The following is a 27,204-nucleotide window of genomic DNA, read 5'->3' as shown; positions in this document are numbered from 1 at the left end:
TCATGAAGGTTTAATTTTGATAGCGGGGCAGCATGTGTTTTCTTGTACTTCATCTTTGATTGCTAAAGGAATTGCCTTAAAATAGCTTTAAATTTTACTATTTTAAAGCTAATTATTATCTGTACTATTAATTATAAAAAATAATCATATGAAGTTTCCATTCCGTATTAATATAAGGTTAAAATCATTCAAATATCTTTTAGATATTTAAAATATTAATTTCAAAAATTGAATAATAATAAAAAAATTAATTCAAATAAATAAAAACAATCAATAATTCAAGTTAAATTAATTTTTTTAACAAATGAATTTAGGTGTTTATATTTAATAATTCAATAATAAACTCTATTGAGAAATTATTTAAAATCATTCTAAAATAATTATAAACAATAAATAAGAAAAAAAAAGTTTTATATATAGATCTCTTTTTAGATTTTCTAAATCTTCATTCTTGAGTTTTTTGCGATTTCTATAGTATACATATATTCAATGGTGGATAAAAATTACATCCATATTTCAATTATATGTATGTATATTCTTTTAAAATTTATAATCCATGACAATTGAAAAAAAACTTATAAGATTATAATATTCAATAAAAATATGGAGCGGAGTGCATAAAAAAAAAGCAAAACATATAATAGACTATGAAAAAACAAATTTATCCATGTTTTATACTGTATAATTCAGCTCTAAATTTATATACGGAGGGAAAACATGAAGTAGAATGTGAAGGGGACAAAAACCCAAACATATGAACTACTCCGTATTTTTATCTGTTTTTTTAAAATCTCTTCAAAAATTATTTGATTTATCTCTAAAAATAAACATAAAAATTTAATAAATTTAATAAAAATTAATTAAAATAAATGGATATGAATTGTATAAGTAAATATATAAAATTTTACAGTATCATATTTCTTTAATTATTATATTTTTATTCATAATATTTATCTAAATATTTTTAATTTACAATTAAAATAATTACTTGAAAAGTGATAGTATATAACACTTTGCAGTTTAGAAAAAGTATTCGTTTACGATTAATTTGCGGATGCTTATTTTTTTTAATATATATGAATAACATTATTTTTTTAATTGTATAATAATATATTTTTATAATATTTCGTAAAATATTCATGTAAAATCACAGTATATGACATTATATTAATTTAATTTAATAAATAATAATATTTTGATATTGAAACGAAAATATAATAAATCATTTGATAATATATGTTTACAGCTTGTACTATTTGCAATTAATATATAGAATATTTGAATTATATTAAGATAAAAATAATATAATTAATTTATATAGATTTTATAAATATAAATGTTTATTAAACTAAAATTTTAATTGATTTTTGAATTGATTTTTTTTTTTGAAAGCAAAACTATTGGAATAGAGATGCGTCCCAATCTAGAAACAACGAAATGCTTTAGACATCTCCATGTCAAAAGGCTAATCACCTTCAACCCTATCAGTCCTCAACTCGGCGATGCAACCCGCGTAATCGAACAATTATTGAATCCCTTATTTCCAAGCAAAGGGCACAATCTCAACAAGCATATTGCGCCATTGACTCCATTATGGGATACCATGAGAATCACTCGTCAGCACCATTGGTTGCAAGATCGACTGCATTTGGAGGCATTGGCTCCACTTCCGAAGTTGATGAACTATGCGTAGATGGGGTTACTGAAGGTGGGGCTTGAGAAGATGGGTTTGGAGTGGAGGACATGCTTGTAGGGGTGAGCATTCGGTCGGTTCGGTTCAAAACCGAACCGAATCGAATAAACCGAAAACCGAAATTTTAGAGTTTATAAAAACCGAACCGAACCGATTTTGATCAGAAACCGAACCGAACCGGTCTGATTCGGTTCGATTCGGTTCGGTTTGATAGGTTTTGATTTTTAATAATTTTTTTATTTTTTACACTTTATTTTTAATATTTTAAAATTTAATTAAAATATTTTAATCTTAATATGATTTAATTTCTTTATATTATTGAAAAAATATATTATTATCACTAATCGGTTCGGTTCGGTTTTTTTGATTTTTTTCTGATCAAAATCGAACCGAACAGAAATAACTAAAATTTCTGAAATTAAAAATCGAACCGAACTAAAATGTATAAAACACCAAACTAAATTTTTAAATCAATTCGATTCGATCGATTTTTTCGATTTGAATCGAATACTGCTCACCCCTCGTGTGGAGTACTAACTCATGGGTTTGAAGGAGATAAATAGAAGGGGCTTAATCACGAGTTGGTGATTGCGTGGGTAAACCGTGGATTACAAGGTTAAGAGCAGTGTCCGACCGAGCAAATTCATATTTAATATATTTCTATTTAAAAATTAAAATTTTAAGGAATGATAATGTCTGCTTCTATATTAAATTCGTGCAATGGTCACGAGGTCATGAAAAAAAAATTTGTGAAAGTGATTTTTATCTATTTTTTATTATTTTAAAATTATTTTTCACTCTTTTTTATGTTTTAATATAATCATATTTTATTTTATAATATTTATTCTTCTAGATAAATGTATTTTTTAAAAATTTTATATTGCAATCTTTGGCAAGTGGTTGATAGGAACCTTCCATTTCTATTAAGTACACAGACATCTCTTTGGCAAGATTAAGTTTGAAGTCCCAAATTTAACAATGGTAAAAAAATCATGCAAATGCATGTCCAAATATTGAAAAATGAAAAGGAAGAACGATAATCCAAACAGCAAGAAAGAAGCTGTTAAGGCTTAAAAAGAAATATTTAAAAAAAAAAAAAAATCAAAAAGCCAGAAGCCAACCGCCTAATAGGCTCCACCATTGAAGTGTTGAGAAGTAGCCGGAGGAGGAGAGAAGAAGAAGAGATGTCATTGTCCTCTCATTTTTCCTCTCTCTAAAAGGCTCTCTCTCTAACCCCTGGGCCCCTTTTGTGGGTCACCACTTTCCCCTTACCCCACCAACCCCACCCCATCACCATCGTCATCATCATCTCCCAAAAGCCAACCTAGCCCCACTCCCTCTCTCTCTCTCTCGATCCTTCCTTTCTTCCTCCTTCTGCAGTTCTCTTTGTTTGTGTTCCTGCAGAAACCATAAAGAAAAGCGAAGAACACTCAGGAAAGAGAGATACCATCGAGAAAGAAAACCAAGAGGAGGAAACAGCAAAGTGATGGCAATGTCTTTCCTTGCAGGCTCAGAAAAGTCTCATTCTCAGGGCAAGAAACCAGAATATGGAGTTCTGTTATTTGTCCATTTTGCTTTGTTTTTTCTGAACAATCATCTCCAACCTAAATAAAATCTTTGGTTTCTTTCTCTCGTTTCTCTTCTCTCAGCAAAAAAGGAGAAGAGAGAGACAGGGAGATCATAATCAACTTAGCTTTTAATCCTTTTTTTTTTTTTGCTGATTTTTGTCTCTGTCTCTCACCAAGCGTAGAACATATCAAAAACCCAGCAACCAGAATCCTTGTTTCTGTTGTAGAAGTGTCTGTTGGCACAGAGAGAGAGACAGGGGGTAGGGGGAGAGACCATATCTCACTATACGTACATAAATAAACCAATCAGTCTTTCTGTTTGGCAATTTTTCAAAAACTTTTTAAGTTTTGCGATGATGATGTCTGCCAGCAATGGTGGTAGCGAAGGAGGTGGTGGTGGTGGTGATGATGATGTTGCTGCTGCTGCCGCCACTAATCAGGGTGCAGGCAGGGATATGCATGCCAATGTTCATCATGGTGGAAGTGGTAAAGGTGGCAATGGCAATGGTGATGGAAATGGTGAGACCCATTTGAAGAGGGGCCCATGGACGGCGGAGGAGGACGCGATACTCGCGGAGTACGTGAGGAAACACGGTGAAGGAAATTGGAATGCAGTGCAGAAACATTCTGGATTGTCTCGCTGTGGCAAGAGTTGCAGGCTCCGCTGGGCCAACCACCTGCGGCCCAATCTTAAGAAAGGTGCCTTCTCGCTTGAAGAGGAGAGACTCATTGCTGGGTTTCACGCTAAGTGGGGCAACAAATGGGCTCGTATGGCTAGTCTGGTATCTATCTATTGCTTCAATTTTTCATCGTTTCTTATTTGAAAACAATTATGGTTTTGTTTCTTGAATAATCTTCAATTCTTTTGTTCCATGAATTTTAAACATTAATTTCTTCTGGTTTAGCTTCGCAAATGTCCAGGTTCAGAATTTGTTTGTGAGTTGTTTGCCTGTGTTTCGGCTCTGTTTGTTTTTCTGTGTTGCAGAGAACAGAGAAAACAGCTTTTGTGTTTGTTGTGCTACTGCAAATAAAAACCATTTCCATTTCTTCAATTCTTTCTTCTGTTTTCGTATCTGCAGCTCCCTGGAAGAACAGACAATGAAATCAAGAACTACTGGAACACGAGAGTGAAGAGACATCAGCGCCGTGGAATCCCTCTTTATCCTCCTGATATTCAACCACAACACCCATCAAGCCCACATTTCCACCACCACAGGTCCTCCTCTTCATGCATCACTCCGACCACCCCAACCTCCTCTTTCACTTTCCCGACGCCTCACCCGCTGGCTCCAACGTCTGCTACTCCTCCCCATCTCTCCCTTACCACCCCTTCTACTAGTTTTCCTACTCTTCCGCTTTTTGACTTCTCTCAACCCCCCCACCACCACCATACATCCCACTCTACACCCACCACACCAACCTCTTCGTTTTCTTTCCACACCCAACTTCCCTCACCATCACATGCACACATTCAAAATGCTGCATCTTCTGTATCTCCTCTATCGTCTCCCTCCACCAATGCATCGACTAATTTTCCTACTCTGCCGCTTTTTGACTTCTCTATACCGAGAACCCTTCCAGTCCTTCAGACACCTATGCGCTTCAAACGCTTCTCCTCCTCCCCTAACATGGCCACCGTCACCACCACCAACAGTATTAGTCCTGATTCTCACTTCTCGCTGCCCTTATCACCATTGCCCCCTAATTCAACATCCAACATGCCTCCTCTGAGTCACCAGATGCATTCCTGCTTTGGTAGCTTAGTAACCAGCAACAGCAGCAGCGAGTTCTATGATGGACTGCAGGAGGAGAATCAGGATATGTGTTCGCTTTTGGCTGGTGTGACACAGCCGGAGCTCCCTTCAAACCAATATTTTTTAAAAACAAACCAGAATAGGAATTTGGGGATTGGTGTAACTACTCCCATTAGTAAGTTTGGTAGAAGAGCGAGTAAGAAGAAAATTAGTAATTCTATTAAAGACAATTTTAATGGCAACCTGGGGTTGACATTGGAGGATCTTTTGCAAGAATTTGGACAGAGTTCCACAGAGGACAGCAGTTTGGTTTTGCAGGAACAGAAGCCTAAGCTGCTCAGTTCTGATGGATTTGGCTTACATTGTGATCAATCCAGTCCTCTTGCTTTGTCTTCAGGTTTGTTGTTTGCCATATAGGCGCGCGTATATTTTGTTTCTTGCCATTCTTGCCACTAATCCCAATAACTTATCTTTGAAACTGATGATCCCTTGATGGCTGCAGGATTGGAACCGAAGGATGACGTTGCAGGCCAATTCAACGCCATGCCTGACGACTTCAGCAAGGTTTTTGAGACCATCCCTTCTCCAGTACAGGCTGAGTTGTATAATGATAGTGCAGATATCTCAAATGGGCCATCTTCAGATGTAACAGATGATAATATTGGGTTTGAGATGCAGCACATAGCTTCACTGTTTCCCCCAGCAGACAATGGCAGGAGTACTTTCGGGTCTTGCTCTTGGGATAATTTGCCAGGGATTTGCTGAGAGTGTGTGAGTTCAGATTGCATGCAACTTTGAGAGAGGCAGGAAAACACCAAGGCTTTTGGGTTAATGGTGTATTGTCTATTTTTTTTTCGTATCAAACTTGAATGGGGTTTGGTTTGTTCTAGCAAATGATGCTTTCTAGTATCTCTCTTTAGCTTCAAAAGATGATGTGTCTTAACTATGAACGTACATCACCATACCCATCCTTAAAAATAATACCATTACCGAACATAATTGTTCGTGTGTCTTTCATTGTTAAATGAAATCTTCTGTTTTGCTAGTTTTTGTTGCAGGGAAACTTGGCCTTTACTGTATATGCTGAACGGCTGTTAAAATATTTATTAATGCAATATTTATATTTAGAGGATTAAAATAAACTCTGTCCATTTAGAATAATATATAAATTTCTAAATTTCTATGACAACTATTTTTTTATATAAATTTCTATATCAGTCCTTAAATTTTAATTTTTTTATTGATAAATTTATATTTGTAAGCAAATTCAACATTTAAATAAATCCTTTACATCTCAATTCTATCGAGTATAAAATTAAAGGGTATCAATTAATGGCTAATGAAATAAGTAAATAATTAATAAAATATTATTTTTACATTTTAGATAATTAAAATTAACTATTAAAAAGATTATAAAAATTAATATATTCTTTTATTAGCATTCGACAAACAGTAACATAGGTTAAATCTTATATGGGTAATTATTAATCATTATAAACCTGATACTAAACTCCGATTAGCCTAATTAAAATTAAATTACACGTAATTTATTTGATCTAATTTACGAATTCAAGGGTTTATTTAATTATTGATTTATTTAATAGTTTATTGACTATTAATATTAATTTAGAAATTAAACAAAAAATCTATCATAAATTCAAATTTCGCCTCTCTCTCCCCTCCTAAAATAACAGGTGCAAAAATTTTAAAAAATTTTGTAAATTTTTTAAATCAATTATTGCAATAGTAATTGCCAAGATGGGCATTTCAAAACTAAAACTAATTGGTTAGATGTTTAATTTCGCTTTCTACTTATTAAAAATATTGTCATTTTTAACTTTTTATTTAAATTAACTTAAAATTTTCAATTTAAACTCAATTTAATTAGAAAATCTAAAATTTTGACCAAATCTTTCAATTTCCGAAAAGGTAATATTTTGATTTTCTTGATATTTGAGGTAAATTAAGCTTAAATTAAAATTTCAAAACTAATTTAGATTATAAGTTAAGATAAAGATCCAGTTCAAAAAAAAAAGTTAAGAAAAAGTTAAATTAAATATTTTCAATAAATATGAGGTGAAATTATATATTAAGCAAAAAATTAATCAAATAGAAATTCTGAAAAAGTTGATGTGGTTGAGTTTTATCATCTCATTTCCCCAATAAAATACATCGTGTGAAGAAATGAATTCAGTTGGAAAACACAAAGCAGAAGCTTCAAAGTGTTTGGAGCCATGACAACATAACCAATCCAGGGCTTCAAGAGTTTAACAGCAGAGTACCAATTAAACTTGCTCAAGCCTTGGCAGACTCCAGTGGACAAGTTAGGACTTGAGCCAAATATGACTATCTATGGAACAATACATCACATATCCATGGTCTCAATCACCGAGCAAAATTCCCTTCATGAAACCCAACTCATTTTCTGCCCCTTGCAATGTCTAATCACATTCATCTTAATAGGGATGATATTTTCAAACATCCACTTGAATAAATATAGGATGCCACTTCAGATACAAACTTGCAATTCACAACCCAGAAAATGATTGCATTACCATTTTAAACTTTACATTGGCCTGGCAAGATCCAACATAATTTAATTTGCCCGCCTAGATTCACAGAAATCACACGTATTAAGTTAAATAGTAGCAATTCATCCAGGCAACGAGGAGCACTTTCCTAGAGTTTAAACATGGTCTATTCAAGGTAAGTACAAAGCCAAGAATATACATATATATGTTCATTGACATCTCAAACTTTTAGCTGCATGATTTCCGCTTGACTGCCCTTTCACTGATCCCCAAATGTGTTCTCACCGCTATAAGTCATGTACAAGAAACCGTCCTCATCTTTGTTTTCCTCGTAAATTGCTGACATCATGGCAGCTGTGGTAACGGAAAGCATACATATCATCTGTCAACTGAATGATAATAACAGAAGTAATAGTACAAGTAAATGGGATAAATAAAAAATAATTGTCAATAAATTTAGATTCTCCCCACCCGTGGGCGGCAAAACATTCTTGACAAAGATGAATATAGCCTTCTCAGCACTGAGCTTTATTCTCTTCCGAACCACATAAACAAACTGGCCAACAGTCAGATCAGCTGGAACCAGGTATCTGCATCCAAAATGATGTGTGAACCAGAATTGGCCAACAGAGATCATCTAGATATCACAAATATAATTAAGACTGACAGGAAAAGCCAGCATTTCCTCTTCAGTCTTGAAAGCAGTAACTCCATGATTACCATAATCTTTCTTGACAGCTTTCCTTCATTACACAACACATTTCCAAAATCTGCATATATGCAATTACAAGGTGCAAGTGCCTAATGCATCATCATCCAAAACTAGGCTATTCAAAGAAGCTAACTGTAATTCATGGGAAGATGCCTAATTCACTAAAGCAATCATTAAACAATATTCTAATTAAAATATACAGCAGTTAGAAGCAAAAGATTCAGATACTACTGACTTCTTTTTGTCAATGTCAGGTATGTCACTTCTTTCAGCTCTCTCCACAATAACCTATGTAACATTAAAAAATAAGGGCAAAATAAAAGTGAATAAACAAAAAGGGTCACAAGTAACATGTCCAACAAATAGACAACATTATTGATGAATAAAAGATGACTTTCATACTGGTATTCTATCAGGATACTTCTCCCTAATACGGGCTGATTCTGCCTGCCTCCTTTCTGGCATATAAATAAAACACAGTCGTTAATTGAAAATATAAAGGAGAGAGTAAATCGGCATTTATAATTAAAGCAATATGGTGGATGACATTAGATTGCTTCTCATAGTTACAGAAAAGTTCTGCAATCTCAAATTTGCTAGATGAAATGTATGAGTGGGTAAAGGGCTTTTGCTTCAATGATGGAATGCTTCCATAAAAAATTTTAATGGTAACCAATATTATTGTCCACATAAACAAACCCATAAATAACAGAAGCAACAAAATTAGTTACACTCAATGTTCCAATTCTTTCAGAATTATGGTTGCTAAATCTTAATCAAGGTTACTTGGGACAAAAATTGCTATGCTCTGTGGAACAGCAAAATAACTGGAACATATAAACTAATCTAGCATGGAATATAATACTGAGAAAAGGATTCTTTTAGGCCATGTTTGGATGATGTTTTCCATGGTTATGTAATGTGCTGTTCATAGATAACCATGTTTGGGAAGATTGTGTTATATATTAGATGGTTTTTGGCGATTAAATTCCATGGTTATAGAACCATTAAAACTCATAGATTCTTTTACCATCAAATTGGTGGTTTTGCATTGTTGTAAAACAATTATTAACTTTAACTAACCAAACCAATCTCCCCAACCTAATAATCACCCTCATTAATATATCATCTTATGGATGTCATGCTATTATCAAATATTTAATAATATTTAACATATTAAATATGATTTTAAAAAAAAAAACAAAAATTGGACAGCTCTTTGTGAATTGGAATAAATATAAAGTGAGCATTAAATTATTAAAAGTGAAGAATTAGTGATCAAATTACATAAAAAAATGAATGAGGGTATTAGGTAATTTAATTATTATTTAGGACAATACTACACAATCAAACCAAACAAGTAATGGTTATAGAATCATGATAAACTATACAATCTTTGAAGACATTGTATAGTACAATACATTATAAAACCATACAATGGAAACAATACCATGAAAAACCATACATTAATGCAATCATAGTAAAACATCATCCAAACAGGGCCTTAGTGTCAAAATTTACAAAATTACATCCATTATGAAATGCAATAAAAAGCAACCTATATATATTATCACAGTGTTCTAGAGGAATACTAAGAAATTTAACTCTATATATATTATCACGGTGTCCTAGAGGAATACTAAGAAATTTAACTCTCCCAATTCTATATCATACTCAATTGGCTCATTAGTACATAGTTCAATGTTATACTTCAAACATTTATATTTATAGAAATCACTACATTTTTCTCACTTGTTTTGTCACATGAAATTCTGCATTCCAAATTTTCAAGAATACACATCCAAACCAAAAATTCTAATTTGCTAAGATTGTATAAGGAATTATGATAACTGCACATCTCTGGCCATTTATTACCATTACACATGTATTCCTCAATGAAAACGCAGACATACCCTCATTTATTAAACAAAAATATGGAGAACTTATAACAGTCCCGCAAGTTCTTCTATCTATTTCTCAATATCCCTTTATCTCTTGGCCAATATATAAGATGCCACCCTTATAAAAATTCAAATTTCCATTTTCCAGTGAGCACACTCACCAGATAACTAATGCACAATGTATTTTCCCTTGCATCAATTAATGAGATATTGAATTTGGCATCATGTTGAAAATTTATAATTTTTCAGTTGAATTACAAACCCAAATTTACATGTATTTCAAATGCATACGTACCCAAGTGGAACACGGGATTTCATTAGAAGAAGAAATATATAATACAATTCAAAACCTCCTTTTTTACATAAAATTTAGCATATCATTCAACACTCAACCTAGTGATCAAGCATATAATTTGATGAATTGATCTATGCTTTACTGTTACACATATAATTAAACACGAAATTAAATGGATCACGAGATCAAAACACAGTCGATAGAGGAATCTGAAATAAGCTTAGAAAATCCTTATTTCGTGATGCAAGCAGCCGGTATTACAAGGTCAATCATGGTAACTGGAAAGCAGATCAATATAGGATAGATATTAAAAGTTGAAACCACAGGAAAATCCAAAATCCATGAACAACCATGACGTTATTGATGTCAAAAAAAATTGTCAAAACCACCAAAAACCCAGATCAAAAAGTAAAAAAATCAAATACAAAAGAGACCCTAAGTGAAAAGAAAGAGGATCAATCAATACTTATGAACGCAAATACAAAGATAGGTGAAGATAGAGACAGAACCTAGGGGGTGTTCCAACTTGAAGGAGCTCTTGGCCATCGCTTCGAACTCTGTTTGTCGTGCTAATCAGCTAAAAATAGTTTGTCTTCTTTCCTCAAATGAGGTTTTGGATTGCTTGTTCCAGAGATAATAAATGAAGCAAGACTTCAATGAGCGAAAGCAAACTATTTTTCTTTTGAGATTCTTTCCCTGAACGACAGCGTTTTCGTTTTTCTTTATTCCATTTTTAAAATTTTGTTGTGCTTGAGCATATATATTGATGACCGCTGGATTTCTTCACCCCGGTCAGGAGCCAAGCCCTCGATCGCGGCCCATCATTCAGAAGCCCATACATTCTCAATACTAATAGGTTAGGCCCATTCGCGCCTTGATACCGGGCCCCTCAGAATTTCTCAGCCAGATCGGCCTCACCTTCATTGCACCTCGGGCCGATCTCCTTTGGGCCCGGCTTCGCTCCTATCTTCCGGCTCAGCCCAAAACCAGAAGGAAGACTCACCCATCTGCCTTGTGGACCCATCTACATGCGCGCGGAAAGGATCAGAGGCCGTTACGCATTGGGCAGAGATCTGATTCCCTCATACATCCGTATCAGCATAGCAGGGACAGGTGGTCCAATGATATACGTTCTGTTAGCACGTCACTAGCAGACAAAAGGAAACATATAAAAGGAGAAATGCCCTCCCCTATGTTGGAAGCTTTTTCTAGTTTTACAGAGCCCATTGTAAAAACCCTATTTCTCTGGATCTCAGATCATCAATTGGCGCCGTCTATGGGGAAACGAAAGAGATCTTTTCATCACCGGAGTTCCACTCTTAACCAAACCCACTGAGATCCACGATGGCTAATCACAATGAAAGCAACCTTAACATCCCAAATGACCTGAGCTCTGCCCAAGAGGGGCAGCAGTTCTCCTTTTCTAGCCCTACAACACTAAACAACCAAACACCCATTCCTCTCAATCCCTCGCCAAGCTTGGCAGGGAATGCTCCCACCGCTACCTTATCCAACCAGGACCTTCAAACCATGGCCCTCCAACTACAGAACACCGCCCACTGGTTAGGGCAGATAATGCAACAAAGGGGCCTCAGCACCCCGATGAATACACTCCCAGTGGTAGAAGAACCCCAAACCAATGAGCCCCAACCTATCCCCGACCGCCTTCAAACCAGCAGCCGCGGTACCGGGGAAAGGGAGAGAAGAGCCGGAGAAGAGGAAGAGCCGGAGGCCCGAATCCATGGAAGGAGGGTGAGGGAGATGATAGAAAATGATGAGGCTGACAACTATTCCGTCGGGACAACCAGGTGGACCAGAAGTGAAGCAGAGGAGGAGGAATACCGCCTGGAGAAGAAGCCCAGGCCGGAAGATGAGGATGTGGACCAGAAGCTGCAGAAGTTGAGAGAGCAGCTCTTGGCCGAGCTGGGAAAGAAGGATCAAAGCCAAACCTTCCTGCCCACTTCTTCACCTTTCTCGAAGTGGGTGCAGCAGGAGACTGTCCCTAAGAAGTTTATGATGCCATCAATGGCGGCCTATGACGGAGCTGGTAACCCGAGGGAGCACGTCATGAACTACAAGACCTTCATGGAACTACAAACTTTATCGGATGCCTTGATGTGCAAGGTATTCCCAACGACGCTCTCGGGGCCAGCGCGAGCGTGGTTCAACAGCCTGAAGACCGGAAGCATTGGAAGTTTTGGAGATCTGGCCACTCGTTTCATCAGCCGGTTCATCGCCGGGGTGCCAGCGGATAGGAAGACGAGCTATCTGGAAACAGTAAGGCAGAGAAGGGAGGAATCGCTTAGAGAGTATGTAGCTCGTTTCAATACGGAAGCCCTGCAGATTCCCGAGCTCGATGAGGGAAGGGCGGTGGAGGCCATGCAGAAGGGGACGACCTCTGCCGAGTTTTTCGGCTCATTAAGCAGGAAGCCTCCGACCTCACTGGCCGAGCTGATGAAGAGGGCTGAGAAGTATATAAGGCAGGATGACGCTCTGGTGACAAGCCGATTCGCCAAGGGAGTGGCAGGCAAGGAGAAAGCCCCGGAGGAAAGGAGGCCGGAGAAGCATGAAAAGAAACATGGCAAAAGGTCTGAGCCTTACAGACAGCCCTGGGAGCGAAGGGACCAAAGACCTCTTCCCCCTCGGGTCTCAGAGCAGAGGCTACTCCCTTCATGGGTTCCGGAGAAGCCGACCCCACTTAATGCCTCTAGAGCCGAAGTGCTCGTAGCCGTCCAAGACAAAGAATTCTTACAATGGCCCAAGCCCCTGAAATCGGAAGCCGACCAGCGAAATCCTGACAAATACTGTCAGTTCCATCGTACTCATGGTCACGACACCAATAACTGTTTCCAGTTGATTGCAGAAATCGAGAGGTTGATAAAGAGAGGACACCTGAAGAACTTCGTAAAGAAACCGGAAGGACAGAGACCTCAACCCAATCCGGCAGTCCAAACGCCGAGAAGAGCAGGAGCTAACACTGTGAATGATGGGTCCAGTGGAACCATCAATATGATCGTAGGAGGCACAGGAGGTCGGATGAGCCGAAGGGGGAAAAAGAGAAGCAGAGAGGGAGAAAACAGCAGTGCTGAGGTCATGCAGATCGTCGAACACTCTTCAGCGACCATCACTTTCTCCTTGGAGGACGCTCAGGGTGTTCAGATGCCTCATGACGACGCCCTTGTCATTGAAGCTGTCATTCACAACTACTGGGTAAAGAAGATCTTGGTGGATGACGGAAGCAAGGTGAACCTGTTGCCTTATCGAGTCTTCCAGCAGATGGGAATTCCTGAAGAGCAACTGGTTCGAGATCAAGCCCCGATTAAAGGGATTGGAGGAACACCAGTGACGGTGGAAGGGAAAGTAAAGCTAGCCCTTACTTTGGGAGAGGCTCCGAGGGCTCGCACCCATTATGCGGTGTTCCTAGTGGCTAAACTCCCCCTGAGCTACAACGCGATCCTGGGGAGACCTGTGCTGTTTGACTTTGAGGCCGTCACCAGTATCAGATATCTGGCGATGAAGTTCCCAACAGAAGCAGGGGTGGGGATAGTTCGGGGAAGCCAGGAGGAAGCAAGAGCAGTATACCTGGCTACGGTGGCAGAGCCGAGCCTAACAGAGGAAGGGCTGGATTCAGAAGTCTTAGAGGTCAGGGACGAGAAAACAGAGGCCAGGACAGAGCCGGTGGGGGAACTAGAGACTTTTCCCTTGTCAGAGGTGGAAACAGATAAAGTCTTCAGTCTCAACGCCGGCCTCACAAAAGAGCAGAAAACCGAGGTCATGACCCTGGTCCGAAGTCACGCGCCAAGCTTCGCCTGGAAGCCTTCTGACATGCCCGGAATTGATCCCGAAGTGATGACACATAAGCTGAATGTCCTCCCCGAAGCCAGACCAGTAAAGCAGAAGAAGAGGGTGGTAGGAAGGGAAAAGCAACAGGCTACCAGGGAGGAAGTACAGAAGTTAGAAGAGGCAGGCTTCATTAGGGAAGTCATGTACCCGCAGTGGTTAGCTAATCCTGTACTAGTCAAAAAAGCCAATGGCAAATATAGGATGTGCATAGATTTCACTGACTTGAATCAGGCTTGCCCTAAAGATTGTTATCCCCTCCCTGATATTAATAAAATGGTCGATTCTACGGCCGGTTTTGATTATATGTCGTCTTTGGACGCAATGTCTGGTTATCATCAAATCCCAATGGATAGGTCGGATGAAGAAAAGACCTCGTTCATAACAGAAGATGGGACTTATTGCTATAGAGCCATGCCTTTCGGATTGAAAAACGCCGGGGCAACTTACCAAAGACTGATGAACAAAATCTTCAAAGAACAGATCGGCAGAAACGTAGAAGTTTATGTGGACGATATGGTGGTCAAGAGCCTAACTTTCCAACAGCACGTGGCAGATTTGAGGGAGGTGTTCGGAGTATTAGATCAGTACAGAATGAAGCTGAATCCAGCAAAGTGCGCCTTCTTCATCAGAGGAGGAAAATTCCTGGGATACATGGTGAGTGGGAAAGGCATCGAGCCCAACCCGGAGAAGGTAGAGGCCATATTAAATATGCCAGAACCGACCTGCGTAAGGGACGTCCAGAGACTGACCGGGAGAGTAGTGGCACTTAATCGATTCATGTCGAGGTCGGCAGAAAAGTGTTTACCATTCTTCAAAAAGTTGAGGAAAGTGCCAAACTTCGAATGGACAGAAGATTGTCGAGAAGCCTTCAAAGAACTCAAAAGTTATCTCAGCTCGCCTCACGTGCTTAGTAGTCCCATAGAAGGTGAGGAACTTCTGATATACCTGGCAGCCTCTGAGCAAGCAGTCAGCGCTGTGTTGATAAGGGTAGAAGAAGGAGAGCAGAAGCCTGTTTTCTATGTCAGCAAGGTGCTTAAAGATGCCGAGGTCAGATATTTGAATATTGAGAAGATAGCGTACGCTCTACTATTGGCAGTCCGAAAGTTCAGGGTTTATCTGGAAAGCCACCAAGGAGTAGTGATGACAGATCAACCATTGAAGAAGATTCTGCATAGACCAGAGACCTCAGGCGGATGCTAGCATGGTCCCTTGAGATCAGTCCTTACTGCCTAGAGTACCGACCTCGAACAGCTATAAAATCTCAGGCCCTTGCCGACTTCATAGCAGAGTGCACATTCAGTAAGGAACAAGGAGAATCATCTTCAGAAGTATCGGGGAAGGAAAGAAAGGAAGAACTCTTCCAAAAGTTCAGCTGGAAGTTATATGTGGACGGGGCTTCAGGCGCCGGAGGCAGCGGTGCAGGAATAATGCTTAAGGGGCCTGGAGAATTTAAGGTTTGCTACGCCCTGCGCTTAGGATTCAAGGCCTCCAATAATGTGGCGGAGTATGAAGCCCTAATAAACGGAATGATGGTGGCAATGGAGGTAGGGGCAACCGACCTCGAAGTAAATAGCGACTCACAACTGGTGGTCAATCAGATAACTGGGGCATATCAGGCCAGGGATCCAACCATGCAGAGTTACCTGGCAAAAGTAAAAGCAATAGAGGCTGAGTTCATAGATCAGGGAGTTACCATCAAATTTCAAAGAATACCACGAGAAGAAAATGAGGAAGCAGACCTGCTTAGTCGGTTGTCCAAAGAAGAACTAGAACAGCTCCCCGACGAAGTGTACATACAACACGTCCTTACGCCTGCTTTTAGTAAAACAAACACGGTGCTGCAGGTGGAACAAAGCCCAACTTGGATGACCCCATACCTAGAATACCTGGAGAAGGGAAAGCTCCCCGAGGATAACGACGAGGCCAGAAAGATAGCAACTCGTGCTGCCAACTATCAAGCAGTAAGGGGGACCTTGTACAGAAAAGGGAAGTCCAGCCCGTGGCTCCGGTGTGTGAGCCCGGAAGAGGCTACAAAGGTGATGGAAGAGATACACAGGGGAATATGTGGAGCTCACGAAGGGGCAGGGACATTAGCCAATAAAATATTCAGGCAAGGGTACTACTGGCCCACTGTTAAAAGGGAAGCAGAAGAGTTTGTCCGAAGGTGTGATGTATGCCAAAGATTTGCTAACGCCATCAAAGTCCCAGCCACTCCTCAAGCCAGCATATCCAGCCCATGGCCATTCTCACAATGGGGAATAGACATCCTGGGACCCTTCCCCAAGACCACGGGGCAGAGGAAATTCGTGGTGGTGGCTGTAGAATACTTCTCAAAATGGCCAGAGGCAGAAGCAATAGCCACGATCACAGCTCGCAAGATGATAGACTTTGTATGGGGAAACATCATCTGCAGATTTGGCATACCAAGAGTGCTTATCTCAGACAATGGCAGACAGTTCGACTGCAGCACCTTCAGAGCATTTACAGTGAACATGGGCATATGGCACAAATTCTCCTCCGTAGCCCATCCTCAAACTAATGGTCAAACGGAGGTCACCAACAGAGCTATCCTCCAAGGGTTAAAGAAACGGCTAGATGGGGCAAAGGCGAACTGGGCAGAAGAGCTCAACAGTATCCTGTGGGCACTCTGAACTACCCCCAGAACGTCCACTAAAGAAACACCCTTTGCGCTGGCTTACGGCACAGAAGCCGTAGTCCCAGTTGAGCTGCAAATCCCCACTCATCGAGTCCAATTTGCTAGCGAGAACACTAATGCTGAGAAGTTAAGAAGCAACCTGGATGCTCTCGAAGAAATTAGAGAAGAAGCTCAAATCCGAACTGCTGCTTATCAACAACAGGCAGCCTGTTATTACAACCAGAGGATCAGGGAAAGAAGCCTAAAGGTAGGGGACCTAGCCCTAAGAAACTTAGAAGCTACGGGAAAAAGAGCCGCAATGGGCAAATTGGCACCGACCTGGGAGGGCCCATTCAAGATAACAAAAGTGGTCAAACCAGGAGTATATCGAATTGAAGATATGCAGGGAAACCCTGAGCCCCATGCCTGGAATATCCAGCACTTGAAGAGGTATTTCCCTTGAAATATTCGTAAAGAAAAATATTGTACTCTAAAAAACACAAATGAATGAAATAACACTATTCTTTGCACAATGATGTTACCTCTATTATGAATGTTGCTTCTCTTTTAAAAAGTCATGAAGACCGGGATCCCATAAGAACTCCCGGGAAAACAAAGAAGACCGGGATCCCCAAAGAACTCCCGGGAAAACAAAGAAGACCGGGATCCCATAAGAACTCCCGGGAAAACAAAGAAGACCGGGATCCCCAAAGAACTCTCGGGAAAACAAAGAAGACCGGGATCCCATAAGAACTCCCGGGAAAATAAAGAAGACCGGGATCCCCAAAGAACTCCCGGGAAAACAAAAAAGACCGAGATTCCCAAAGAACTCCCGGGAAAATAAAGAAGACCGGGATCCCAAAGAACTCCCGGGAAAACAAAGAAGATCGGGATCCCCAAAGAACTCCCGGGAAAACAAAGAAGACCGGGATCCCATAAGAACTCCCGGAAAAACAAAGAAGACCGGGATCCCTAAGAACTCCCGGGAAAACAAAACAAAAACGGCTGGCGATGATCTTAAAAGACCTCCCGGAGCATGAAGACCAGGATCCCCTAAGAACTCCCGAGAAAACAAAGAAGACCGGGATCCCTAAGAACTCCCGGGAAAACAAAACAAAAACGGTCGGCGAGGATCTTAAAAGACCTCCCGGAGCATGAAGACCGGGATCCCCTAGAACTCCCGGGAAAACAAAGAAGACCGGGATCTCCTAGAACTCCCAGAAAAACAAAGAAGACCGGGATCCCTTAGAACTCCCGGGAAAACAAAACAAAAACGGTCGATGAAGGTCCTAAGGGCCTCCCAGTGCAAAAATTCCCAATATCATATGCAGGGACAACTCATAAAAACACGGCTCCGATCTCACATGAAAGACGAGTCCTAAGCTACCAATGAAAAATAAGATTCCGACCTCCCGAAGGAGCTCAGGGCACAATAGCCAAAAGCGCCACAGCCCCAAGCCGACCTTAAAAAGTGAGCTCGGTATGACACCAACCTCGCGAATTGACCGCTGGCGCTAGACTAGCTAACCTAGAGAGAGGTCTAAACAACAAAGAGCCCGGAAAATACTCAAAGGTACCAGAAGCGTTAATGACTGGGCATAAAAGCCTAAACAAGGAGCAAAGAGCCGAGCTCCCAGCTCGGATAGATTCGCAACCTGCAACACTTAGGTAGAATGAAGCCAAGTATAGAGGAAACAACAGAAAACCGAGCTCCCTCTATGAAAAGGCCCATAAATGCAGGAATGTATAGGAGGATAAATGAAGCCACACAAGTACAAATAAAGTACAGGGATTTACTCTCTCACTATTCATGAAATAAGTACTGAGGAAGTAAAGGGGCAATCCGAAGAAAATCTAATGACACGAAGCAAATAAAACCTCAGCTCCAGCCCCTGTAAAGATAGAACCAAAGCAGAAAGACGAGCCCTGCTCATCATCGAGACAGGTACATAATCTGACTTACTATCACTCAGCAAAGGCTGTGCGCCCGAGCTCACATTAATAAAGTAACAAAGCAGAACTCACGAGGGCAGTTAGTTCAGCTCGGAAAGAGCTTACTGATAAGAACGCCTTGTGAAAAAAACGTGCTCTGATGAGACTAAATTCTTTACAAAGTTTATTAGGCACAGCTTAAGTGTTTCTTATCAAAATCTTTAAAATTTAAACAAGTTAGACCGTTTAACAGAAAAAGTGGTCCAATGAGGCTAAAACAACAAGCAAAGTAAATGCAAGTGAAAATTCATTAAAGAAAAATAAAAAGATATTACAACCTATTCATCTGATGAGGACGAAGGAAAAATAGTCCTTAAGGGACTTACATTTCTAAGAATGTTATCGCCTACATTATCTTTATTTATATTTGCATCTGGAGGAGATCTGGCACCCTCCAACTCAGATCCCCCAACGCCAACAACAGGCACAATCTCCAGCCCAGGGCCGAGGTCTTCCCCTTCAGGCTCGGGGTCGTCTTCTTCAGTTTTGAGGTCCCCTATATCCTTCCCGTCCAGCTCGGATTCTTCTTCAAAAGACCTAGTTGCAATGCGAGAAGTTCCTCTAGGCAAGGGGAAATCATCTTCCCCATACAGCACGTTCTCACCATCAGAGTCCACTTCGGCAACTCGAAGTTCTGCTAGAGGAGTATCAGGAGCATGTCTGGCTTCTCTTAAGCCCTGATTATAGCCAGTCCGGAACATGCGAAAGGCTTTCTACCAAATAGCAGTCTTCATCTCCGCAGAGGCTTTATACTCAGCAAGTCGTGTCTCACAGGCCTCAGCTATAACTGCCTCCAGCTCAGGGGAATCTTTGTAGTCTTGGAGGTGAGCTTCACAGGCCTGCTCAATCTTTCTTTTTAACTCATCCGACTCCTGATACTCCACCAGACACCTCTCGCACTCCAACTGGATCTTGCCCTCAGCATGTCTGGCTACCTCGAGCAGGGCCGAACATTTACGTTCTAGAGTCCTAACTTCATGGCTAAACTGTTGATTACGAAGCTTGGACTCCTTCGCCGATGAAGCCAGATCTCTGATACGTTCAGAATTTGTGCTCAGCTCCTGCTCAAGGACCTCCACCCGAGCTAAGGCCATCTCTTTTTGAACATTCACCTTATCCAGGTGAACTTGAAGTCCTTCTGAATCAACCTTCAAGGCCTCATATTGGCGCTAGACCTCATTCCTCTGGCTTATAGCCTCATCCCTTTCACGAAGGGTCTCCACCATGGAGGACAGTTGCTTCAAAACCTCTTCACTTCGAACCTCTGCTGCAGCCGCCCTCTCATCAGACTCCTTGAGAACCCTGCGAGTATGAGACAACTCTGCTTCTAGGGACTTGGTGTGCTCTTGTGCCTCAGCCGTCCTCTCATCAGCTCTTTTGAGGGCCTCCAATGCAGAACGCAGCTCCGCCTGGAGGGACTGGGTATGAGCATGAGCTGCTGTGAGGTTGCCCCTAGCATCACTAGTTGCGGATAGATTCTCCTCTAGACACGCCTCCTCAATCCGGCGGTCCACAGATTCCCGGAGAGAGTGGTCGCGGGCATCCACCTCCATAAAGAGGCCCATCACCTAATACAAAGGAAAAATTGTTAAAACAAAGAAAACCAGAATGAAAACAAAGGAGGTAGCCTAGCTTACCATCAGAAGCATCTCCCTGATTGTGTCTCCGAGCTCCCCACGAGGTCGGGAACGAAACGCTGCTTGCTCCCTAGTAGAGTTGGCTAAGAGACCAGTGAGAGCAAGTAAGCGTGGATCCAAAGCCTCCAAGGCGCCACTGAACATCCGTTCCTTGACAATCTCAGCAACCACACTCGCTAGGGACTGATGAGTGATATCCTATGCGTTCAGAATGTCGTTGTCAGGAGCGGACAGCAGTGGTATCACAGGGACCTCCTTCTCCTTTCCAATAGGAGGGAGAGTTGGAGCTGATCCCTTGGAAGCTTTGGACTTCTTCCGAGCTGGAGCTGGGGCTGGCATTTCGAGGGGGGCAGGACGTTTGTCCCCTACCTTCTCTATGACACCCTCGTCCTTGGCAAGGTCAGACCCCCCTCTTCAGGGGCATCTCTGGTAGGAGCCTCCGGGACGCTGTCCTCAACAAGAATGACCTCCAGTCCCGTCCCGGGAGCCTCCTCTTCAATAATGGAGGATTCAAATCTTCCCCTTGGTGCCTCCTCAAAAGGAAGAGCAGGATCCGACCTCGTCTGTTCAATGTCCCCTGCCTGCTTCACAACAGCTAGAGGCGCTCCCTCCGCATCCTCCGTAGAACCCTGACCAGACTTAGACTCCTGAACAGGTTTCAGGGCAGGGGCTGACCTGCCACGGCCAGACGGTCGAGAGGACCTGGCACCGTGGGAGCTCGGCTTAGGAGCTCTAAAGGAAACTCTGGCAAGGGGTCGGTTGACTTTCTTCGAAGACACAGTCTGAGCCACCTCATCAACGACCTCAGACACGCGGCGCCCAGCCCGAAGGGCATCTAAGGCGGCGTTCATGCTCTCCCGAGACATAACTAAATTCTTTGGGGGCTTGATCGGGTCCATATCAACGTTGGACGCTGCCAAAAAACACAAAACCAGAAAAAATTAGCGTACTTTCTAATATCACTTACGAGAAAAAAGCAGAATTGCTAAATAAGGCGTTATACCCGTGTCTCGGATATCCTTAAGGTTAGACACGAACATACACTTCTCGACGTCATACTTCTTGTCCACAGAAGTCAGTCAAAGATACCCCACCTGCTCAGTAAGGCTTAGTTGGGACAGGTCGTTGCAACCCAGGGGGACATCCTCCCAGCCTAACCGCACTCCCCAAGATAGGTCGGTCTCTTTTTTCAGCTCTACCACAAGGAAACTCTCTACCCATCCCTTTATTGAGTCCTTGTAGCCCGTGAAAAGAGACAATCCACCACGGGGAGAAAAATAGTAAAAATTCTGAACCGCTCTAACGAGGCGGAAGAAAGTGGCGAATAAACACGCACTGGGTGTAAAACCCCAACTCAAACAGATAGATTCAAAACAACACATGAACAAAAGGGAATTTGGAGACAACATCCGGGGGTTATCCCAAAGTATCGAAAAACCTCGATGAAGAAAGGGGTAAAAGGGAAAGTCAAACCGAAGTCTTTTTGCTTAAGGAAGAAGACTATGCAACGACCCTTTTGGGGATCTATCAAACCAGGAGGGGAAGGGTTTGGCAGAACTATCCTTTCATTTCGGAGAGGAGCTCGAATAAGGTAAAGCGGGGTGTCTAAATACCTCCTAGAAATATACTTAGTTATGGAAGAAGGAGTAATGTGCGACTCGAGATTAGCAACATCGGGAAGTTTAGGACTCTCCATGGAGGAATAAGAGAGCGTACCTGAAACGTAATAAGGTTGAGAAAGCAGAAGAAGTCGGAGGAAAACAGAGAGCAGAAGAGAACAAGTTTCCTCAGGAGACAGAGAGAATTTGAAATGAAAGGCGATAATGAGACGACGAGTGGCTCTGAACAGTTTTGTCTTGGAGCGGTGCGGTCATTATTATTCTCGAAGTTTACCCCTTCACCAGTTGGACAATAACTGCCGAGAAGGTAAAGGGGCAATAGAGGACCGCTAGACTTTCCCACCCCTGTCAAGGGTCAGGCCCACAGTAATAGCCCATCATCCAAAGGCCCACACGCTATCTGCATAAAACAAACTCAACTCGTCCAGGCCTTAAGACCGGACTCCACCTAGATCTCTCACCCAGGAAGGCTTGACATGCAAGATTTACCTCATCACCACTCATACGATAGATACTGAAAAGGTAAAAGAGCAAGTCGTGGAAAGATCCAAGGACGCAAGCAGACGGAAGCATGATAAAGACCAGACCTATTCACCACCTAAAAAGGTACATGATTTGACTTATCATTATTAAGCAAAGGGTACGAGCCCGAAGTGGTAGTAACAAAGTAATAAGGACGTCTTGGAATTATACAAACCTGTGGATCAAGAGCTCAACTCACTGGTTAAAAACAGAGCTCGCGGGTACGGCTAGTCCAGCTCGGAAAGGTTAAACCAAAAGCAGTTAGTCCAGCTCGGAAAGAGTAAACCAAAAATGGCTAGTCCAGCTCGGAAAGAGTAAACCAAAAGCGGTTAGTCCAGCTCAGAAAGAGTAAACTGAAAGCTCAGTTGGCTAAATAAACTCTAGTTCGGATCGGCTAGGAGGCGAGAAGGAAAAAAACGATACAGCGGATCCCTCAGCAAAATTACGAAACATGCGATCTAAATACTTCGCTCATGATAAGGAAAGAACAGCTCGAGTATGAATGAAAAACAAAAATTTCATTAAAAGAAAAATACATTACAGCATGTTACAGATACCTACACTATGGGATGAAGGGCTACCCTTAAAGGATTTACATGCCCGGATACATCATCATCTACGTTTACATCATTATCACCTACACTACTACCTTAGCTTTCGACTTTAGAAGAATTCTCATAGTTCGGAAGATGAGCTTCGCAGGCCGGCTGAGCTCTGTCTTGTTACTATAGGAGAGCTGAACAAGTTGATTCCCATAAGCATCTCTCACTGTTCCACCACAGACCGGCTTCCTATCGCCCAAGTGTGATGCACGATACACTCGAGCAAGCCGAGGAAAATCGGTGAGATATTCGGAAGAGCAATGGAACAAGTGAATGTTGCAAACCTACACACATACTATGTTGGACTAATTTTAGCAGGTTACCCTTGCTAATATTATGTGTGTAGACAATATCTTGTATCTCATAATAAGCCTCAAAAACCATGTTATTCCATGAGTTTGAGTCAGGAGCAGACATCAGGGGCACCACGAGAATCTCCTCCTCCTCCCCGGGAGAAAGAAAGACTGGAGCCCGGATGGGAGCAGGGGGAGGAGGCCGTCCGGACGACCTGGAAAACATGATTCTGGCAACTTGTCGAGTAACCCTCCCCGCCGATCGCCCCATTAGGAAGACATTTGAAGCGACATTCAAGCTCCCTATGGTCGGCGTAAGAGTCTTAGGGGGCGTAATTCGGTTCATCTTTACCCCTAAAGGCTGCAAAAATCACAAAAGCAAGGTTAGGACAGACCCCGTTGAAAGAAGGAGACAAGAGAAGGATAAACCATACCTTTTCCACATGACAAAGAAAACTAAACTTGCCTCTTTCGGGAGATCGATCGAACTAGAGGAAGGAAGATCGGAAAGGGAGATCCCGTTGTCCCGACAAGGAGCCCGAGGATGAGAGGGAGGTGTTATTAATATATAGCCAGAAGCTGAGATTTTAATGAAAGACAGGGCGACATTGCACTCTAGGCTAGCAGCATCAGAATCCTTAAAGGTTATTCACAAAAGAGGAAAGAAAGCGTATCGGGAAGATAAAGGCAGGAAAGCGAAGATAACAGTGCGCACAAAGAGCAGAGAAAAGCTAGAAATAGAAAAAAGACGGAGAAGATTTAAAGCTGCAAGTGACAAAAAGATGAAAGGCGTTAGGGAGCAAGCTGAATTCAAACAGGCGCGGTCATAATGATTATTGATGTTTACCCCCTCGGCAGTTGGGGCAATAACTGCCGAGGAGGTAAAGGGGCAATTGATGACCGCTGGATTTCTCCACCCCGGTCAGGGGCTAAGCTCTCGATCGCGGACCATCGTTCAGAAGCCCACACATCCTCAGTACTAACAGGTTAGGCCCATTCGCGCCTTGATACCGGGCCCCTTAGAATTTCTCAGCCAAATCGGCCTCACCTTTACTGCACCTCGGGCCGATCTCCTTTGGGCCCGGCTTCGCTCCTATCTTCCGGCTCAGCCCAAAACCAGAAGAAAGACTCACCCATCTGCCTTGTGGACCCATCTACACGCGCGCGGAAAGGATCAGAGGCCGTTACGCATGGGGCAGAGATCTGATTCCCTCGTACATCCGTATCAGCGTAGCAGGGACAGGTGGTCCAATGATATACGTTCTGTTAGCACGTCACTAGCAGACAAAAGGAAACATATAAAAGGGGAAATGCCCTCCCCTATGTTGGAAGCTTTTTCTAGTTTTACAGAGCCCATTGTAAAAACCCTATTTCTCTGGATCTCAGATCATCATATATATATATATATAAAGATAAATGTAAATAATTTAAAAGTTTAAAAGTTAAGTTTTAGAAGAATTAAATTAAATAATTAAATTAGATTAGATTAGGTTATATTTTAAAAATTATCAATTATCATATTATATATATATAAAATAAAAAAATGAAATTTTCTAATAAAAAACAGAATACCGGACATAAGAAGGTTTTAAACTTTCTTATTATTTCAGCTTTAATATATATATATATATATATATATTAAAATAAACAGAAAATCAAAAGATCTTTTTTTTTGTTAATTTTACTTTCATCTTTTTGATAATTATACTTTTTTTTTTCATCTGTATAAACCATACCTTTCATCTCTTGTTATTTTTTAAAACTTCTTTTTCTATGTTGGCATTAACTATTCTGACATTTTTTCTCTTATGGCAAAAATGACCTCAGTTCACTTATTCATCTCTCTTCTCAGTATTGGTCTTTACACCAGTTAAATATCAAGAATGCATTTTTACATGGTAATGTCCAAGAGAAGGTGTATATGGAGCAACCATCAGGATTTGTTGCTCAGGGGGAGTATGGAAAAGTCTACCATTTCAAGAAATTTTTATATGGTTTGAAGCAAGAGTTCCCGTGAATAGTTTGCTAAGTCCAGTTAAATATCAAGAATGCATTTTTATATGATAACGTCCAAGAGAAGTGTATATGGAGTAACCACCAGGATTTGTTACTCAAAGGGAGTATAGAAAAGTCTACCATTTGAAGAAATTTTTATATGGTTTGAAGCAAGAGTTCCCGTGAATAGTTTGCTAAGTTCAGTAAAGTTGTTCAAAATTTTGGGTTGAAAAAAAGTAAGTGTGACCATTCAGTCTTCTATAAAAATTCAAATACTGGTATTATTCTCCTTATTATATATGTGAATGATATTGTCATTATAGGGAATGATAGTATAGGGATTTCTTCTCTCAAAAACTACTTGCATGCGAGTTTTCATACCAAAGATTTGGGTCAATTTAAATATTTATTAGAAGTCGAAATCTTGAATAGTAAAAGAGAAAATTTTCTATCTTAAAGGAAGTATGTCCTTGCTTACTTACAAAAACTGAGAAGATGGGAGCTAAATCATGTAGTACACCAATAATTCATAATATATGTCTTACAAAGGATGACAGAGACTCTTATGATGATACAGAGAGGTACAGGAGGTTGGTTGAAAAGCCGGACTACCTTATGGTGATGACTTGGCCAGATATTACTTTTGTAGTAAGCTTTTGTAATCCAGTTTATGTCTGCACCTACGATGAAATATTGAACTGCTCTAGAACAAATTCTATATTATTTAAAAGGGACTCTTGGACTCAGTATACTCTACAGTGATCATGGGCATACAGCACTTGAGTGTTTTTCTGATACTGACTAGGCGGGATCCAAAAGTGATAGAAGGTCAACTACAAGCTACTGTGTGTTTGTTGGAGGAAATCTAGTATCTTGAAAAAGTAAGAAGCAAAATGTAGTGATGATCTGAGATCCAGAAAAATAGGGTTTACAAAGTGTTCTGTAAGCTTAAACGAGAGGAGAGTGTTCCTCTCCCTTTTATCCTTTTCCATTATCTGTCAGTGACGTGTAATGGCCCTACCACCATTGGACCATCTGTCCCTGCCATCCTGATACGGTTGTACGAGAATATCAGATATTCTACTTCATGCGTAATGGCCATTTAATTCTCCTCTGGCACGCATGCGAATGGTCCCATCAGATGGATCAGGCTGGCCACCTTCCTTCTTCCGGGCTGGGCTAGAAGATGAGATTAAGGCTGAGTTTAGAGGAGGTCTGCTCATTGGGCCGGAAAAGGCAGGACCGACCTGATTGAGAAATTTACATAGGGCCCGGTCTTAAAACTGAGCGGGCTGGACCTGGCTCACGCGGGAGACTTAGAAGCCTTCTGGTTATGGGCTGTCATCGTGAGCCTAGCCTTGGGCCGGGGTAGTGAAATCCAGCGGTCATCATGTAGTATCCAGATCCAGTACGAAGTCAGAATACAAGGCCATGACTCAATCCACTTGTGAGATTCTGTGGATAAATCATCTACTCAAGGAAGTTGATATGAATATTGCGTCACCCGCGAAACTTTTGCTTGATAATCAGGTTACTCTTCATATTGCTTCCAATCCGTATACCACGAACGGACTAAGTATATTGAAGTTGATTGTTATTTCATCTGTGAGAA

General features: G+C 41.1%; 2 protein-coding genes across 2 annotated transcripts; one reads left to right on the top strand and one right to left on the bottom strand.

The window, feature by feature from the left end:
- The first annotated feature begins 2,652 nt into the window (after positions 1-2,652).
- LOC110610753 (transcription factor MYB120) lies at positions 2,653-6,058 on the top strand. The gene is made up of 3 exons (XM_021750813.2): positions 2,653-4,043; positions 4,341-5,412; positions 5,518-6,058. The coding sequence occupies exons 1-3, from the start codon at positions 3,615-3,617 to the stop codon at positions 5,778-5,780; spliced, it is 1,764 nt and encodes a 587-aa protein (XP_021606505.2). The 5' UTR covers positions 2,653-3,614; the 3' UTR covers positions 5,781-6,058.
- Positions 6,059-7,536: 1,478 nt separating this feature from the next.
- Positions 7,537-11,118, bottom strand: LOC122723379 (autophagy-related protein 8C-like). The gene is made up of 5 exons (XM_043955509.1): positions 10,964-11,118; positions 8,661-8,716; positions 8,494-8,546; positions 8,018-8,136; positions 7,537-7,900 (listed from the first exon to the last, which is right to left on the bottom strand). Exons 1-5 carry the CDS (start codon positions 10,998-11,000, stop codon positions 7,806-7,808), a joined length of 360 nt encoding a protein of 119 aa, XP_043811444.1. The 5' UTR covers positions 11,001-11,118; the 3' UTR covers positions 7,537-7,805.
- Between the last annotated feature and the right edge of the window lie 16,086 nt (positions 11,119-27,204).

This window comes from Manihot esculenta, chromosome 3 (genome assembly GCF_001659605.2).
Source record: "Manihot esculenta cultivar AM560-2 chromosome 3, M.esculenta_v8, whole genome shotgun sequence".
NCBI lineage: Eukaryota > Viridiplantae > Streptophyta > Magnoliopsida > Malpighiales > Euphorbiaceae > Manihot > Manihot esculenta.
This window is presented reverse-complemented; position numbering and strand designations above follow the sequence as displayed.